At 37.7% G+C, this 20,198-nt stretch overlaps 1 protein-coding gene across 2 annotated transcripts in view; it reads right to left on the bottom strand.

Annotated features, from left to right (window-relative positions):
• LOC108975531 (G protein-coupled receptor kinase 2) overlaps positions 1 to 20,198 on the bottom strand; it is a 185,200-nt gene that overhangs the window by 4,940 nt on the left and 160,062 nt on the right. The window contains exons 3-5 of one of the 2 annotated variants that reach the window (XM_018944072.1): positions 9,489 to 9,584; positions 6,399 to 6,519; positions 5,616 to 6,341 (exon numbers count right to left, since the gene is read on the bottom strand). In XM_018944072.1, coding sequence (XP_018799617.1) covers positions 5,616 to 6,341; positions 6,399 to 6,519; positions 9,489 to 9,584 — 943 coding nt within the window. The remainder of the gene's footprint in view (positions 1 to 5,615; positions 6,342 to 6,398; positions 6,520 to 9,488; positions 9,585 to 20,198) is intronic. The other variant, XM_018944073.1, reaches the window with a different exon arrangement.

Genomic DNA, 20,198 nt, shown 5'->3' with positions numbered 1-20,198 from the left:
CTAAAAATTTTAGAAAATTCCACTATAAATTGGACGCGTATTGAACCACTTAAGGTTTCTCGTACACCCTGATATGAAAAAATCATTACTTTCTTATATAATATGCGGGACAGAAACATAATTAATTTGTATTCCATTTAAACCGTTATAGGTCATATCTGGCTACCTCAAAACCCCTAAATCTATTCATAAGTGGCACTGGAAGAAAAAGCACGGTTCTAGATAGATAGAAAATAATTGAGTTATTTCACTGCGACCTATGGGCCTGCACCCTCTCCTCTATCACATATGGTCTGAATAATTCGAGGAGCGGGTCTAATGCTCGAAAAGGTTAGCGGTCTTCCATCGTAAGGATAAAAATCGACTAATAAACTAGAAGGCAAATAGATACCGGAAGAAGAAAGATTGAAATGAAATTTAATATTATGTTATATAGGAGGTAAGCTTGGTTGGAGTTTAATTTCGTCCATTTTCGCACTGTGTAATAAGAATGTTAGAAGAATGTTATGTACCAAATTTGGTTGGAATCGGTCGAGCAAGTCCTGAGATATGTGATTTTACCTTAAAGTAGGCGAGGCCACACCCATTGTCCAATTTTTACATCTTCTTTAAAGCCCTCTCACATCATCATCAATGTCCCTGGCGTATTTAGTTATTAATTTATTGCACTTTAAGTAGTTTTTAACAGTAGCGTTATATGGGGAGTGGGCGAAGTTATCATCCGATTTGATCTATTTTCACACTGTGCTTATAAGAATTGTTATAAGCTTGTTATTTTGCTCTTAGGGCTCACACCTACTTCTACAAAATTTTCAGCCCACATGTGCCCCTTGCTTTTCAGATAAACAATACTGCTGATGACGCCAAAAAGAGGATTGGTGAGTATTATGAGGAATTTGTAAATGGTTTCTTAAATGAACACTGAAGATGAGGAACCCAATAGTCCACGGATGGACATCATATGTGAGAATGCTGACAAGAAGTTAGCGGTACATTTACTGTTTAGAAATGCGCTCTCCTTCAGTAAAGTGACTATCCACTCCATTAGTACGACGGCGAGTTTTCTAACTCTGCATTCAAGGCTGCTTAAGGAATACCTAATCTCGTTATATTATCAATGGCATCGAGTGTTGGTGTCAGGCCATAGTGGAATCGCAGATAACTGCAAAGTTCACGAGCTAGCAAGGAAAGGTATCCTAGGCCCTCTAACAGTATAATAGGAACCGGTTAATGCTCCGTTTTTTTTGTACATTCTACTACTGGATAGTTGAGCTTTGCGGGAGCTTGACCAAGCCTGGGTTACTTGTCTTGCGCTGTTGCAATATCCGTTTGGCACAAAAGCTATCGCAAGAGAGCCAGTGGGTCCTTTGCAATTAAGGCTAGCCACCCTTAATTGGGTGGTTCTAACAAGCCATTGACTTAACATCGTCAACGCTGCAAGGTTGATAATCTTACGGTATTTCAGCTGCAGAAGTTGAATGAAAGAAGAGGAGGTGAAGCCATCTAAACCCATGCTTCTTGATTGTCATGCGTTTGCAAGATCAAGGCTTAAATAGTTTTGGCCTGATATTTTCAGATATCCCACTAATTTAATGGGAATAAGAATATAACAAAGTACTTTGTCGATTTATAAGATTGGATACATGAGACATATTTATTATGGCTTCTAGTACTAAATATAGTAGTCCTCTTAGCCCTGAGGTTCAGCCATCGAAACTAAGCTAATCGCTTTAATTATCGCTCTTTGTTGGGAACTGATGCCATTCGATCTTTCCAAACGACATCACTTCGTCTATGGGTTCTTAAAAAGCCCTTTCGAGCGTCGTTTTCGAGCCAAATTTTATTCAGTGATGTGACCCATTTCTGGCTCAATGGATATATAAACAAGCAAAATTACCACATTTGGGAGGATGAGCACCCTGAATGGTTTCAAGAACTGCCATTTCATATAGAAAAAACAATGGTTTGGTATGTATTGTGGGCCGTTGTAATCATCAGTCCGCGCCTTTATAATTGACTATTTGATGTCTGAAATTGAAGCTTTTGGTTTCAACAAAACGGCGCCACTCAATCACACATCACATCAAGCAATGGATTTATATAGTAAACTTCAGTGTGTAGATAATTTCACGTTTTGGGCCGGTCGATTGGTCACCCAGATCATGTGATATGCGGACAATCCCGTTTCGATTCAGGCCTTGGTGCAAAATATCATGCGGGTCATTCGACAGTTACCAGTCAAAATGCTCGAACGAGTCATTGAAAATTGGACGTAGCTGCACTCAACATTTTAAAAAGATAATCTTCAAAACGAGGCTGGGAGGATGGAGTCATGTGTAGAAGTTCACGCAAGTGAGGAAAGATTTCTGATCGCCATTCACTTGGGAATGGCCAGAAACGATTCTTTTACATATGACTCAAGCAGCTCACGACTTCCGGTCCTTGACCAAGTATCCTCTGGGTAGCCTAAGAACATCCGATTGAAGGCGAGCTAAAGTGACAAGGCGAAACATTCCCTGCATAGGGTTGTGCGCTAGGTTTGAGACCCGCCACGTAAAAAAACCACCCCAATGACAACGCAACAACAGCCTCGGATGAGAGACCCCAATTTTGCTACTTCGGACTGATTAGGCAATTGAGAGGCAAAGTCCTCTCTCGACAAACAAACACCAAACTCTATAAGTCACTCATAATTCCCGTCCTGCTATATGGTGCAGAGGCTTGGACGATGTCAATAAGAGATGAGTCGACGTTGCGAGTTTTCGAGAGAAAAGTTCTGCGAAAGATTTATGGTTCTTTGCGAGTTGGCCACGGCGAATATCGCATTCGATGAAAAGATGAGCTGTACGAGATATACGAGGACATTGACATAGTTCAGCGAATTAAAAGACAGCGGCTACGCTGGCTAGGTCATGTTGTCCGGATGGACGAAAACACTCCAGCTCTGAAAGTATTCGACGCAGTACACGCCGGGGGAAGCAGAGGAAGAGGAAGACGTCCACTCTGTTGGAAGGACCAAGTGGAGAAGGACCTGGCTTCACTTGGAATATCTAATTGGCGCCACGTAGCGAAAAGAAGAAACGACTGGCGCGCTGTTGTTAACTCGGCTATAATCGCGGAAGCGGTGACTACGCCAATCAAGAAGAGAATCTTCAAAAAATAATTGCCAAAAAATGTCCTTTCCAATGATAATATACATATCTAATCAAATTTGAAGTTCCTGTGTTTTTTCTATGCATTATTGTTTCTACTAGTTAATGGATTTTATTTGAAATTTTTATGAATAATATACCTTATCATGCCTTCTTAACTAGCTCCTTCTATTTTTGTGTCCATAGCTGTATGCATGCATGGTTAAGTGCAAATGCAGGTGCCATTTGTATGGCATTTGTCGCGCAAAAAGCGATGTGAGCATTTTTAGCTAATCTAATTTTAGAAAACATTTTTCTATTTTCATTTACATGGCATACCATAATTTACACAGATGTTTTATGTGATTGACGATGGCAAATAATAGCCAGTGAGTACAGCGATATATAGTATTTATGATATGAGCGGGCACGTTCGTACAAGTGCTTACTTAAATACGAATATATGCGTCTCTGTGGGTGTTTGTCTGTGCGGATATTAAAAATATTTTTTACTGGGAAATCCCTCTTACGCAAATCGCTAAGTATTATAGATATATTTATAGATAATAGAAAGTGCTTTAGCGTTTTTCAACTTAATTTTATTTACACACAAGAGAGTGCCAATATATACATATATTTAGGTACAAGTGTATTTTCTTATATATATACATAAAAATAGCTATACTTTGTTTTGGCAATGCAATTATGGAGGGTTTCTGCATGACATTGGGACATTGGAGCGATGCCTTAGATAGGTAATCAATTGAAAAGACCCTGAGCTGACACATAGATGGTGATTCTATAAGAATGATATTTGATTTTTAGTTAGCCCGTATTTATTTGACAGCTTTCGGATCATTAGTTTGTGATTTATATCATTTTGAGTGAAGCAACTCTTCTTATTGTATAAAAAATGGATAAGAAAGGAATATCAACAAAAACTTGGCTTGATGTCGAGTTTTCGAACACTGCCTCGGGAAAATCAATCACCAAGGATTTGTGATCACCAAGTTTAGACGTGATGAAATGAGCACCGAAGATTATGAAAGCAGTGAATGCCCAAAAGCGGTTGTCACCGAGGAAAACATCAAAAAATTCCAAAAAACAGCAGGCATCCTTAAGATATCTACTGAATGTGTACATCATTTCGTTCACGAATATTTGGGTATGAGAAAGCTCTGTGCCAAGTGGGTGCGCGCGAGCTCACTTTTGACCAAAAACAACGACGAGTTGAATAGTGTTTAAAGATGTTTAAGTGTACTAAACCTGAGTTTTTGTGTCGATATTAGACAATGGATGAATTTTCAACGGCATGATGAACCCGCTCCAAATTGTGGAAAAACGCAACGGTCGACTAGTAAGGTTATGGCGTCTGTAGTTTTTGGGATGCGCATGAAATAAACTTTATTGACTACCTTAACAAAGGAAGAATGGTTTCACAGCGTCTAGTAAATAGCTTAATTAAACTTTTAAGGACAAAAGTATCGCCACAAAACGATCGGAATTGATGAAGAAGAAGCTGCTGCTTTTTACCAGGACAATGCAACGTGTCACACAAATCAGTGATAACGGTGGCAAAAATCCATAAATTGGGCTTCAAATTACTACCACATCCACCACCATATTCTCCAGATCTGGGCCCCAGCGGGTATTTTCTGTTTTCAGATCTCAAAAGAATTCCCGCTGGGAAGAAATTTTAGTTGAATGAAGAGATGATCGCCGAAACTGAGAACTATTTTGAGGAAGAGGACCAATCGTATTACAAAAATGATATCGAAAATTTGGAAGGTCGCTATAATCAGTGTATCACCCTTGAAGTGAACTATGTTGAGTAAAAAAAGAAAATGAATTTTAGCCTTTTAATACGGTAGCTAGTCCCCGAGCTTTCAATTGATTTGTTTACAAGGAATTCAGTTTGATCGTTCAGTTTGTCTGATAGCGGCAGTTGAAACAAATGAGCATCTTTTTAGTGAGACAAGGAGATGTGAAAAATCTCACATCGATATCTCAAAACCTGAGGAACTAGTTCGCATATATACAGACAGACAGACTCTCTTGAGTAAATCGACTCGGCTCGTCAAGCTGATTATATGATTTCAAGAGTCTGTGTCAGTTAGCAGAATAGCAAAACAAATCCTCTATTCAATTCGCTGTAGATTCGTAGATCAGTCAGCTGAAGCACGTAAAACTTTAGACTTAGAATTTTTCTCAAAACTTTTCGGAGACTATCACACGTATCCACCTAAGATTTAACCTAAAGCTTTACAGTTACATTGTTTGAGATGCAGTTTTTAACTTAGCTTCAGATAATATGTGTTACTGGAATGGTCAGCTGTTGAGCCTTTCTTGGAAATCGAGATTTTGATTTGTATCACTTATGATTTTCTTACCCCCAGAATAATCTATCGAAGTTAGGACTTTGGCTTTACCACTTAAAAGTATAATAACATATTTTGTATAAATTTCTTTTCACCACACACTCACCGATGGAAATACATTGAAGTCTCGAACTCTTGAAACGGTTCACCGGCTAGAAAAGCCTTCACAGCCGTTACGCACGGCTCGAAGAGTTCTTTATTCCCGCTTGTGATCTTGTCACGCACTCGCGCAATCAGATCATCATTGAGCACGTCCAGCACCAGTTCATCGCCGGTAGCCGGATTCAATTTACCCACACCCGGGCTATAATGGCAATTACTGCTATCCTTGTTTAGATCACCGCCGCCGGTGTCGTCACCACCTCCCCCACCGCCACTACCTTCGCCGCTGCCACCACCAACCGTATCGCCCGCATCAACACCACTGTCGCCGCCACCAGAGCCGCCGGCATCATGTGTCGCACTGCCATCGCTCAAAACATGTTTCTGTTGTTGCTTGCTGCCATTGCTGTGCTCATCGCCATTGTGATGCTCGTAGTTTTTGTGATTATTGCTGCTGCTATTAATGGCGGTGGTATTATTGTGATTTTCAGTCTCTGCAGCAGTGTTGTTCTCAATGGTGGAACTAGTTATGTTGGCATCGTCATCATCAACCGTATTCTCATTCGTCGATCGTATGACATCGCCAATATCGCAAATGCCGTTATTTAGCGCGGCTGGCGTGTCAATAGCCAGAAAACGTCGTCCAATATCGACCGCAATGGCAATACGATTCTCATCGTACTCCACGTCGTATCTAAATTTCGCATTGGAGGAGAGCAAAAACGAAATTCTAATAATTGGTATATACATACATAATGATATGAATTGTGATGCATTTTATACTCACCGCTGCACTTCATCCAGGAACGAAATGTACCGAAAATATATCGGCCGTTTGCTTTCACAAAATTGCCGAAACAAAGTACGACCGATGGGTTGTTGGTCTATCACGTAACCATAACTTATATCTGCAAAGAGATGAGTTTAAGTATATAATTTTAATAAAAAGCAATGACTGTGAGAAAAATATGGATTATGTATAAAGGAAGTTTTTGTATCGGATTGTGACTGGTGTGGTAAAATGGAACTGTTAACGCAAAAACTCATATATGAGACTTGGCAAACGTTCAACGGCAACACCAAATAACCACGATTCCAATGCTCTATATTTGGTGCGATCAGAAGGGCGAGCTGTATTATGAGCTTATAAAATGGACTGAAACCATTTATCGGAACTCTACTGACAACAACCCATTAAATTAAATGGAATGATTCTCGCGAAACGCTCGGAATTCGCGACTCGAGATGAGCCAATAATTTTTCACCATGACAACGCTTGGCCCCAAGTTGAAAATGGTTAAAAATTAATTGGTAAACAACAGGAGGTCTAAACAAGACAAAACTATACCAAAACCTTGCCCCATCTGTTTGCCATTTTTTCCAATCGATGCAGAAAGCTATGGATTATGGTTCACATCAGAAAATTGACTTGATTCATTTTTGGCCGCAAAGCTTTGTTTTTTGGGAAAGAATCCACAACTTGTCAGAAGGATGTGAGAATGTTACAGATTCAGATGGGCAATATGGACTTATTAAAAGATAAGATTGATGAAGGACATCCATTTACAATAAGTGTAAATCGAGAGAGAACGACCAGTTGTTATTAGTTTTCGCAATTTGTCGCCAATTCGAGATACCAATATAGCAGCTCCATCAGATTTATCCAACGGAGTGGTGGTCTATCACTTCTTCCGCTTCCACCAGCAAGTACTGAATGGAAATCCTTGAAAGCTGGAATGTTGTTTTCCATCTGGACAACATGACCTAGTAGCGTAGCCGCTGCCTCTTGATTCGCTTAACTATGTCAATATCGCCGTATATCCGTTCTATCGACTCGGTAGTCACCGTTGCCAATGCCCAGAGGAACATAAAACTTTCACAAAATCTTTAGCGTGCACTCCTAAAGTCAACTCATCAGATGATGAGGGACTTGTAGAGATTGATCTTGGTTCGTCCAAAGAGGACTTTACCTTTCAATTTCCCACTCAGTCCAAACTAGGACTTGTTGGGAAGAATGATTTTGCATTGGATTTCATTAAATTTACCGAAAAAAATTTCTTCGACATATTTTAACATTTAACTTCACAAATGTATCCGTCACAATTTTTAATACGATGTAAGGCTCAGTGGTAGTAGAGATTGAATCTCTGGACATAAAAGAATATACCTTCGTAACCTTTCTATGCATACAGCCAAGTGTCATAATGTACGTGCCTAAAGATTTCCTGAGCCTTAGGGGCAGGTCAATAATTTCAATGCTTGAAGCTACAACGATGTGTCGAACTGGACAAGGGTGCTATCTTCACTTCTCTGGATCCTAACAAAGTATAAAATGTCGGTGAATCTGAAAGAGGGGAGGGCCCATGTTGACGATGTGTCAGTTTTGGTTAGAGGTAAGTTTCCGAATTCCTTATGCAGATATTTTTAAATGTTATCAATGGGCCATATCATGCGGACTGAACTTGAATGCTAGCAAGACGAGGCTGGTAATGTTCACTAGGAAAGATATTATTCCAGAAAGGCTGGTAATAGCAGATAAGGTAAGACACTTGGGACTAATTTTAGACATGGACGCTAGAGCAAAGAAAGCAGCTTACTGAATATTGGACAATAATGGAGAAGAAATACCTCGTGCATGAAGTGGACAGGGACACAGGAATAAGTATCTATACCGATGGTTGCAAACTAGAAAACAAAGTGTGAGGTAGTGTATTCTTTGCGACACTACATACCAAAATCGCCTTCTATCTCCACACCACTATCTTACAAGCGGAAATCACAGCAATTAGAAAAGGCCTTCTTGTTTTGACAAGGAACGTGTTCACAACGAGGAATATTTTTATATATGCAGTTAGTTGGGTGGATTTTAGATCACTAAAGTCTCTAAGGATCTCGTCTAAGATAGTAAAGTAATGCTATAGGTTCCAGAGCATAGTGATATGCCTGGGAACTGTGAAGCAAATGAACTAGTTAGAAGAACCTACAATTAGATTCCGTAAAAGAGGGAATTTGGGGCTCCTAAAGGTCTAGGTGGGCGTAAGACTCAACTTAACCTAACCTAGGGCATAGTATAGTGTTTTGGACAAATTTTTGGTTGGATTTTAAAAATCATATAATATATGAAAATGTGTTCTGTTCTCAATAACCCACACCAACATTTAATGAGCATAATTTTCTTGGACTAAAATGCTCTTTAAGTAATTTTAGCTAAAAGGTCAAGGTTGAAATAATACAATAAACATTTTGGATACAATTTCACTTAGGTTTTCCTAAATATGGAAAAATCCACTTTAACAGCATTAGTTAGTTGGTGGAAAAATATTAAATTTTTTTTGTATCATTTACTAATTTATCTGTACATCCCAAGTAGCAACATGAATCATTAACATTGAAAAGCCTCAAATTAAATTACGCCATACGTATTAAATTACATGATTGTAAATTTGGCAAAATCTCCTTTGGAGGCACAATTAGATTATTATGAAAAAGGTAAACATTTCAATTTACGCATGTGTAGAGGAGCTTTCATGCGTAAAACAAACACGAAAGGCGAAATTACTAAATTATGAAAGAAAAGGTTGGATATTCCTACAAGAAAAAAATAAAGAAGAAAGCGAAAGTACTGTGCCGACGGCTGACAAGCTGGAAAACTCCGTGCTGTCTCGGATCAAAGTTAAAATTGGTGGCCAAAGTAAATATGTATGTATGTGTGAATGTAGGTACCAAGTAAGAGCCTCGAAGTAATTAGATTTTGTGTGTCTGCCCATTTGATACTCTTTCCGCTTGTTAAAGACACTTTTTTTAATGCTGTGGTATTGGTTATTATATTATTTTTATATTATAAAAATCGTTTTTTAATACCCGTCAAATGGCTTACCTAATTTGTCTTTGAGGTGTATACACTGCGATATGTGTGGGAATTGTAGTATTTTGCGCCATTTCTTGCTCTTGCCTTTGTTGCTGTCCGAACCACCTGCAATTGAAAGAAAATCACCGTAAAGAATTAGAATACTTTTCAAATATTAAAATTGAAGATAACTTCAATCAGTTGACAAAGGTAGCTTCATATAGTAAGAAAACGTAAAGAAATTGAACAGACAGATATTTGCAAAAATAACTTAAGGCTTTAACAACACAAAAAACCTTAATCTCGATTGGAACAAAGTTTCCATACATAAACTGGATTTTGATCAGTTTGGGTAAGGCTATACCCAAATCCTACTCTTGAGTCCTCGCCGCGAATCCTGGAAACGAGAGTAGCCCTTGTGTAAGATGCGGTAGCCAACGTGTGTGTGGAGCTTGACGTCACGCCGAAAAGAGAGAAATCAGAGTAACTCCCTCATATTCGTTTTAAGGATTAGCTGAAATCTAATTGTAGCCTACCCGCCTAGGGTAGTAAAACTAAAGGCTGACGTCACTGCCGTCCAAGAAATGCGATGAACCGGACAAGGACAGAGATGAGTAGGGCCTTTTGACGTCAGGATCGTGAAAGACCGTTCGTTCGATGCCAAGTGTGGTTTCAGACAAGGAGACTCCCTATCGTATGACTTCTAAAATCTATTGCTGAAGAAAGTAATACGAGTTGCAGAACTAAATGGGGAAGGCACCATTTTCCATAAAAGAGTACAGCTGCTGGTGTACGCGGATGGTATTGATATCATTATGCTTAACAACCGCGCCGTTATTTCTGCTTCCTCCAGACTAAATAAGGTAGCTAAGCGGACACCAACAGCAATGTTAGCCTTGAATTCCAACACAGAAGCATTTTGCCAACAGGTGCCACTTCGAACTGAGTAGGCAATTGAAAAGTAAAGACCTGGCTGCACTTGGTATCTCGAATAGTGTGCCGAATAGCGAAGGAAAGAAACGACTGGTGTGATATTGTTAACTGGGTAAATTGATTCAACTCATCACGCTGATCCTTTAATCATATTTATTTATTTTATAGTGCCTCCGACGATTACTTGTGGGTGTTACAAATTTTTGTGGAGGAGATAAGAAAAATACCGAAGAATGTAAAGATATGGAACTTGTGTAAACGTGATTGTTACTTTAGCTGCCTTGATCATTGCTTTGCTATTGGCTCTATAGTGTTTCAAGAAATAAGTTTTGCACCTATCTTCGCAGAACAACCTCGATTTTTATACTTTCCCAACAATGTTGCTAAAGAGAGTATTATAGTTTTGTTCACATAACGGTTGTTTGTAAGWCCTAAAACTAAAAGAGTCAGATATAGGGTTATATATACCAAAATGATTAGGGTGACGAGTAGAGTGGAAATCCGGATGTCTGTCTGTCCGTCCGTCCGTGCAAGCTGTAACTTGAGTAAAAATTGAGATATCATGATGAAACTTGGTACTCGTATTTCTTGGCTCCATAAGAAGGTTAAGTTCGAAAATGGGCAAAATCGGCCCACTGCCACGCCCACAAAATGGCGAAAACCGAAAACATATAAAGTGTCATAACTAAGCCATAAATAAAGATATTAAAGTGAAATTTGGCAAAAAGGATCGCATTAGGGAGGGGCATATTTGGCGGTAATTTTTTGGAAAAGTGGGCGTGGCCCCGCCCCCTACTAAGTTTTTTGTACATATCTCGGAAACTGCTACAGCTATGTCAACCAAACTCTATAGAGTCGTTTCCTTCAGGCATTTTCATATACAGCTCAAAAATGGAAGAAATCGGATAATAACCACGCCCACCTCCCATACAGAGGTTATGTTGAAAATCACTAAAAGTGTGTCGGTTAACTAACGAAAAACGTCAAAAACACTAAATTTTACGGAAGAAATGGCAGAAGGAAGCTGCACCCAGGCTTTTTTTAAAAATTGAAAATGGGCGTGGCGACGCCCTTTTATGGACCAAAAACCATATCTCAGGAACTACTCGACCGATTTCAATAAAATTCGGTACGTAATATTTTCTTAACACCCTGATGACATGTACGAAATATGGGTGAAATCGGTTCGCAACCACGCCTTCTTCCAATATAACGCTATTTTGAATTCCATCTGATGCCTTCTCTGTATAATATATACATTAGGAACCAATGACGATAGCGGAATAAAACTTTAAACAAATACGGTATTTGGGCTGAGGTATCCCTTGTGGAAAAATTGTCGTGATATAGTCCTTTCAATGCAACTAAAATAAATGAAAATACAATTCAATACTCAAAGTACACAAATTGATCTAATCTAATTAATTTACAGCAAAATAAAAAAATATGTAAATGACGGATAATGAAATCTCGATTATCACTTTATCATGCGAGAGTATAAAATGTTCGGTGACACCCGAACTTAGCCCTTCCTTACTTGTTACATTCATGTTTGTTTATTGAAAATTTAGAATAAAGATTTTTTGGATTTGGTGGAGTTCTCCAAAATCGCTGCTGAGTTCACCATTCATGGCACGTTAACCCAAAACGTAGCACCCCTTAACATCCTATATTCAGAGACTAAGTAAGGTAGTACCAACTAGCGCTGAGGAAAATGCACAGAATTTTCGAATCATGGGATGGTGAGTTTATTAAATAATTCGGAGTTCTGTACATTCTTCTTCATAATATTTAGAGCGACTATAAGAATGTGTTCTAGAACCTAATATATTCTAAGATAAAGATAAGTGTTTAAGAAAATCCTTAACGAACTTCAGAGAGATTATGTAAATTTTGAACTTCGTTTTCAATTGTCTGTAAGAATAATTTAGAAAGAAAAAGGAACCATATGTGCTATAACAATAAAGATAATGGAATCCACTGACTTTCATTCAAGTTAATTTGAAAGCACACACACAACTTTAAAAGCACATCAAGCTAACATTTACTCCAGAACTTAACGCCAGCTTGAAAGCGTCAACTTTTAACGGTTATGTCAATGCCTTAAAGTTCGTTCGAGTTGCAAAGAAACTGCGATGCTATTGCTACATACTATCGGCACTTTAAGGACTAAATGTGTATATAGCCATTAGATGCAAATGCGGATGCCTATGAAGTCGTTAAAAATTTAAAGCGTTTATACTGTTATGTTTGCTAATACGAACTACATACGAGTCCATACAACAGCTGTGAAATTGAAACATATGTGCGAAAAGAATGTCAAAAACAAAAGCAAAAGTGGCTATATAAGATTTGTATGAAAGTGTTCCCTTATATAAGTACATACATATATATATATAAATATCTGTACGTGAGTTTTGGAATATTTGCCGAAATCGTGTTATAAAATAGTGACCCGCATAGGTATGGGATGCTGGTACCCAGATACATATGCCTGTGCTCATACACATACGAAGCTATTTGCATACACACATACAAACATATGCGTAAATGTATTTGAACTTGTGGGCCATTTGGTCGTATGTGTCGATATGTTAATTTAGTGGCATTGAAATGGGCCAATGAACACATTTGCATAACAACAAGAACAAAAAACAGCAAATTGGTGTGCATAATATATACTTATGTACATATGAATATATGTATGCATATGTATTTAGAAAAGAAGTCATATGCTCCCTTCATTAACATTATTAGGGTGGTCCTTACATCAAATTATTAGCTGTTCAGTCCCGCTCTAACAGCAATATAAGGTTGTCATAAAAGTCTTGCAATATTTTCGCTAGTTGGCGCTGAGAGCGCGTAGCTCTAGTTTTATTCGTCGCATCGGATCATGCTATACCTTTTTGGAAAGCTCATTTCACGCGCTCACATGTGTTTGATTGATTGTCGTTTCTTTTAAGTCGTTCGTGAGTTATAGCGTCGCAAACATGGAGCAAAATAAAGAGAAAGTACGGCATATTTTACTGTACTACTACGATAAAGGCAAAAATGCATCTCAAGCCGCCAATAAAATTTGTGCGGTTTATGGACCCGATACAGTTTCCATTTCCACCGCACAGCGATGGTTTCAACGTTTCCGTTCTGGTGTAGAGGTGGTCGAAGATGCGCCACGCTCCGGAGGGCCTGTCGTCGAAAATTGCGATAAAATCGCTGAATTGGTCGAAAGAGACCGGCATAGTAGCAGCCGTAGCATTTAGAGCTAATCATGAGTCATCAAAAAAAAATTTATGAACAATTGAAAATTCAATAAAAATACCGCAAGAGTTTTTTGACAACCTAAATAATGGTCACTATTTCTTAAACGACCAATAAACAACGTTAACTTCGGAGCCTTCACAAGTGCATTTTTTGTATAAAGTATACAAATATCTTTACCCTGATTTTGATCGCTCAGTTTGTATGACAGCATTGAGGTCCGATTAAAGAATTAGTACGGAGATTGTAGTGATGCCTTAGATAATAATCAGTTTCAAGTTTTATAAAGGTATCTTGTCAAAGGGGCGAGGTAAACTACTGCGCAGGTATAGGTAAAAACGAGTGGTATTTTTCGGCAAAGCGAGGTACTAAAATCACCTTCCGTCTATCAAACCGCTGTAGTGTCTTCCAGGTGGACATTACAGCAATTAAAGAAAGCTCTCTGGTTTCGACAAGGGATGCGCTCATAACAGGGAATACACTTATTTACACAGATAGGCAGGGGCTTTGAAATCCATAAAGTCTCTTAGGGTTTCATCACAGTTAGTGAAATAATGCTTTGATCTCATATATATATCAAAAAATATAGCTGAGTTTTGGTGGCATCAATTCCTAACTTGCTCAAAAAGCAGAAAAATGTTGTATGCATGGAATATGTATCGCACTTGTCGACTATTAAAATTTTATTGTAAAACTTAACGACCTAATCTAGGTTAGATCTCCGAAAGAACCGCCTTTGGACGGATACAATTCGGGTGAATTTCGGTAACGTAGAACCGGCTATTCCTACTTATCCGGAATTGACCCAGATATATCAACTATATGTCCAAAAACTATTAAAATTAAAAGAAATGACATAACAGGAGTGCCAAAACGTCACTGGGAAGTCATACAGCAACATTCCTATTGAAAAACACGCTCTTAAATTGAGGCCACTGACTCCGAATTTCGGTAGTAAGATGGACTCGTTGTTGGATCGTATATCTTTCCATGATGAAATGGCAAACCCTACTGAAGAAAAAATGTCAGAAGACCGGAAAAGTTATGGTGTCGTTTCCTATCTTTATCGGTCTACTTTTTGTTGTGTCCTATTGAAAAATCCTATATACAGAGAGATTTTCATCGAAATGTCTAAGTGTCGGTTTTCTAGAGAAAGGTTCTGCGGATATTTATGGTCCTTTGTGCATTAGCAACGGCGAATATCTCAGTCGATGGAACGATTAAAACATTCTAGTTCTGAGAGTATTCGTCGCAGTACCCGCTGGGTGAAGCAGAGGAAGAACAAGACCTCCACCCCATTGGTAAGATCGGGCGCGGAAAGAAAGAGCACGGAGCGCTGTCTACGCCAATAAAGAGGAAGTCTAAGGGTCAGTGTACCAAGGGAGAAAAAAAATATTCGTTTATTTTTTACCCACCCTAGTACATAGTCTTAATTGGACGCACTATTGGCATATATAGGCTCCGAAATTGCTACATGTATACTTTTATATATTCCCCTATGTCTATGTGCTAATATGTGTGTACAAATGCATTCCAATATACGTTAGACCCTAATAACATTTAATGAAAAATTCAATTTTGTAGCGACAGGCGGCTGTTGCCACCTAAACAGACGCGCACATACATGCATTTATATATTTTGGTGTCTATAGAAACTAATTTTATTATATTAAGTAAAAGTCAGTCATTTTAACGAAATTTAATTTGCAACATATGGATATTTCATCATCATGTTTATTAAACAGTCATACAATATGTAGGTTAAAGAGGGTTAGAAGTAAGAAGTCAAACCCTTGAGAACATTAAAAGTATTTTTGCTTTCTTTAGTCATAAAGGACTTTCTTTGAACAAATGAAGGTTCCTATAAATATTTAACCTCGAAATAACTTTTTTGTTTTTTATGAACAATTTTTGCATGTCAGAAATGCTCTTGCAGATTTGAAATTCAGAGCCCCGTATCAGGCGAAACTATTACTATAATTTCTTATTGGGTCGGTTGTAATTTGAGTTTATGATTAGTTTTGAACCCTAAACTTAACTGCGTACATAATGTTCGCTTGGAGACTCAAAAAGGTTAAGTGTAGGGGTATATAAGATATTATAAGCTTTGATGGTTTGCAGTTATGAAAGCAATATTCAAACATCGGTGTAATGCACACTCTTACACAAAAGTTGTTAAAAATCGACAAAATCCATAAATGGCGAGCACAAAGGTGATTTTGGTTGGATGTCGCACCTACTTTTAGTCTCAAAGAGTTTCAGCTTTTGTAATACCTTAATACCTTATAATATGTATGGTATTAATTTAGTTAATTGGAACAGGGGCGAGAGAAGCATAATTGTTACTCCTTAGCTTTAAAGAGTAAGAGGGAGTAAGAGAGAAAATCGTTGTTCTTACAAATATTTATGTAAAATGTTTATTGGCATTGAATATAATTGAGGTTAGCATTTAGTTAGAAATTGGTATGCCTGACATCTTAAATGACAGCCTATAGCCATTATAGTGAGACAGCCTAAAACAATTCGGGTGCATCCACTTTAGGTGACGAGTTTCCCAACACTACACCAGGAAACTCTACCATCCGGAATTAGTATTCTACATTTAAATGTGCTGAAATTAGTGCCGAAGACGGGGAACGTAGTGGACGCCCAAAAGAGGCTGTTACCGACGAAAACATCAAAAAAAGGTCGGAAAATAATTTTGGATTACCGTTAAATGAAGTTGTTCGAAATAGCAGGCACTCGTAAACATATCAACTGAATGTGTACATCATACCATTCTCGAATATTTGAGCGTGAGAAAGCTCTGTGAAAAGTGGGTGCCGCGCGAGCTCATTTTCTATCAAAAGCGATGATTAGTTGATGATTCGGAGCAGTGTTGGGAGATGTTCAGGCGTAATAAATCCGAGCTTCTCGGTCGATATGTGGGGATGAATGAAACATGGTTTCATCATTTCACTCCGAAGTGCAATCGATGAGCCCGCTACAAAGCATGTAAAAATTCAACAGTTGGTTGTGAAGCTTATGGCATCTGCATTTTTATTGACTATCTTGAAAAAGGAAGCATCGTCAACATTGAAGAGCGTTAGTGGATCGTTTGAAGAACGAAATCACTCAGAAACGGTCGGACTGGAAGAAAAACTGGAAGAAGTAAAGTGATCTACCTAGACAATGCACCATGCCACAAATCAGTGAAAATGATGGCAAAAATTCATGAACTCGGGTTCGAATTGCTACAGCATTCATCGTGTTCTCCAGATTTGACCCCCAACGACTATGTCCTGTTCTCAGATCTCAAAAGAATACTCGGTGCGAAGAAATATTCGCCGAATGATGAGGTGATCGCTGATACTGAGGCCTATTTTGAAGTAAAGGGCAAATCCCACTACAAAAATGGTACCGAAAAGTTGGAGGGTCGCTATAATCAGTGTTTTACCTTTAAAGGAAACTATGTTGAATAAAAAAAAACAAATTTTGTCAAAATAATATATTTTACTATGACAGGTCGGAGACTTTTCAATTAATCTGTTATTAACCTATTATTTATCGAGTATATAGTAAAATTAAAAAAAAGCCTCCACTGTTGTGGTTATTTCGGCCTTATCTATGGATGAAACTTAATACAACAAATGCTTTCCCAGAAGATATTGTACATTCAATGACTTACAGTTGAACAAATAGACAAAATGACGATGTTTGCCATAAAAGAATATATTGAATTCAGCGGCTACAGTTTGGAAGACTATAACTCAACAACTATAAGAGCTATCGATTTAAAATCTAAGTATATGATTTTTGAAGGCATAACCTAACGAAATATGAATTCGGTATTTCTAAATTTTAAACTAGACGTGGCCCTAACCGATTTATTATTACACCATTTTAAAAATTCTTTTTTTTCAAGCTTTGTCTATAAAATGGCTCTGATTTTGGGTCCTTTGTTCAGATCGGTCGTTTGGCTAGCAATAACAAACGCAGACTCTCTATTCAATGCGTCGAGTATTTTATGCTTGTTTAGGTATATACATATATGTCATGCATGTTTGTTTCCAGGTATTCGATATACAATCTGCTTATAATGTCACAGTGTAAGTATAAGTTTTAATTACCAAGAGCCGATGATAAGTCCAATGATTGGCTGACACAAGTACCAATTAAATGTTACAGAATATTAATGTATTATTATTACAAACACACTGTCGGTATACAGTTAATAATGCGTTCATTTGCGACATTGACAAGTGCTAATGATATTCATTTCAGCGGCTTCGTCATGGATTCCACGGAATACAAATTAAATCGCTTGTTACAAAAGCAAATGTCGGAGTTGCGTAAGCATACGATAGTTGCACATAAATATGTACATATTATTCATACGCATTTATCAGGCTGTACCGGGAAAATCGCTGCAATTTTCATTGAAACAAAGAGCATAGTGCGGGCAGAAATTTGCGGTATGCGTCAATTATATAAATTAAATGAAATTTATTCAACTATTTCGCAGAAAATATATGAAAATAATGTCAACTGTAAATACATTTACGACTATGGAAAACTTTACACCACAACTGCAGAACTTTATTAGAAGTGATTTTTAGTACATATTATCAAAAAAAAAAAAGCTAATTAAATTAAAATATTGGTAAAAGATTATAATGCCTACCCAGAATCCAAAGGCAGTTTACTCATATACCTACAATATTTGTAAATAAAATTCTTAAAAAAAAAAAAAAAAATTGTTTCACTAATTAGTGTTTCCTTGGTTCTTCTTGGTTCGATCTATTTCAATCAGAATTTTCATAACTTTTCTCAAGTGTCTAAAGTTAATAAAAAGGTGTTGATACCTATATGGTTATGTATATAACAAATGTATTGCATGAAATGCTTTTTTTTTATTGCGAAAGTAAAAAAAAAATTCAAAATATTGACCATTGCGTCTTTCGAAGCAAACCAATTAGACAGTCGATTTCTGTGTAGGAATCGAAGTGCTGTCCCATCGATAAAAAATAATAACCGGAAGTGTAGCAGATCCAAGCCAAGTACTTTGGTGTCTGTAGCGATTAGTAGTAACAAGTATCACCAGACTTCAGAAGCTCATGATTTACCACAACCATTTGATTCCAACAAACAAAGCGCAATGCATTCTTACCTAATCTATTTGTTTTTGCTGCCGATGTTGATGGTTGTCCCGTATTTACTCATGATTTTCTACGTTTAGGATTCTTAAATTAAAACCATTTTTCATAGTCAGTGACAATTCGATGCAAGAGTGATTTCAGTTCGCGCGTCTTCAAAGTTTTTTGGTGGTCTTCCACGTTCTTCATTTCTTCCATCAGAATCATTATCTCTGAACCATTGAAACCATCTTTTTCATGTTAATTCTGATAGAGCATGATCACCATATGTCTCGATAAGCCTTCGATGCGACACTGCAGCATTTCTCTTCAAATGGAAAGAAAAGGAATTCTATGCGAAAAACTATTGTGTTATATATTTCCTGTCATTGGGGTATTATTTGTTTTCTTTATTTCTTTTGGTTCTACGGTGCTTTTCGCAAATCTTCACTTTTCGGTACAAAATTTGACATTTTCAACACAATGAAAAAATTTAATTTTTTTTTTTGTTCAATGACTGTAAGGTAGACGTTCGAGTCCACCCTATTTAAACCAAGAAAAAGCCACCGCGGCTTCTTTTGCATATCTCCACCCGTTTACGCCAATTTTCGAAGACTCGGTGCAGCATTCCGGCTGGACTTTCGTCTACAGTTCGCTGAGTGCTATCTATGAGCTTCTCGATCGTTGCTAGTTCATTTGCTACAACACACCCACCGAGAAAATAATCCAGTGGCATTAAATCGCATCTTAGCGGCATTTGACTGCGCCATTTCACAAAATTAACAAGTCATCATACTTTGCACGCAATGTATTCATGCTTAGACGTGAAACATGAGGCGGTACGCGATCTTGTTGGAAATAGAGATCGTCCGAGTCGATTTTACCGAATTCCGGGGAAATAAATCGGTCAATAACGTCAACTCCGTTAGCGGTCTAATACTACAGTATTGCTGCTGCTGGTGATATATAGCAATCTGAACATGCTCCGTTCTGCGATAAAATGGAGTCCAGACTCTTTGACTTCCGAATTTTCACAATCCGTCTAATTGTGTTATCGCGAATATGCATATTGATGCTGAAGAAAAATTAATTTTGACAACAATTTAAGTACCTATAACGCATCTACATAACTTATATTTAGAAGGACCTATACAACGTATTTCAGAAAGAACTGAAATAGGGGTTAGTCTAGGCTCTTATTCGAAAGAGTGAGCATGCTTCTGTACAGCGTAGGAAGGAAAACATTATAAAGGGATATTTTTACTTTCACGAGGGAGTTGTATTATCTTTCAGGTAAAAAAATGATACTTTTTTAAATAAGTAAATAAAAATTATCTCGGAAGGATCTTCGAAAATAGAAGATTCTCGGTGATTAGGATTTTTCTGCTCAAATTTGAAAGCAAAAAACAAATATGCTATATTATTATCAAAGATT

This window comes from Bactrocera latifrons, unplaced genomic scaffold, assembly GCF_001853355.1.
Source record: "Bactrocera latifrons isolate USDA-ARS-PBARC rearing strain unplaced genomic scaffold, ASM185335v1 scaffold_66, whole genome shotgun sequence".
Lineage (NCBI taxonomy): Eukaryota > Metazoa > Arthropoda > Insecta > Diptera > Tephritidae > Bactrocera > Bactrocera latifrons.
This window is presented reverse-complemented; position numbering and strand designations above follow the sequence as displayed.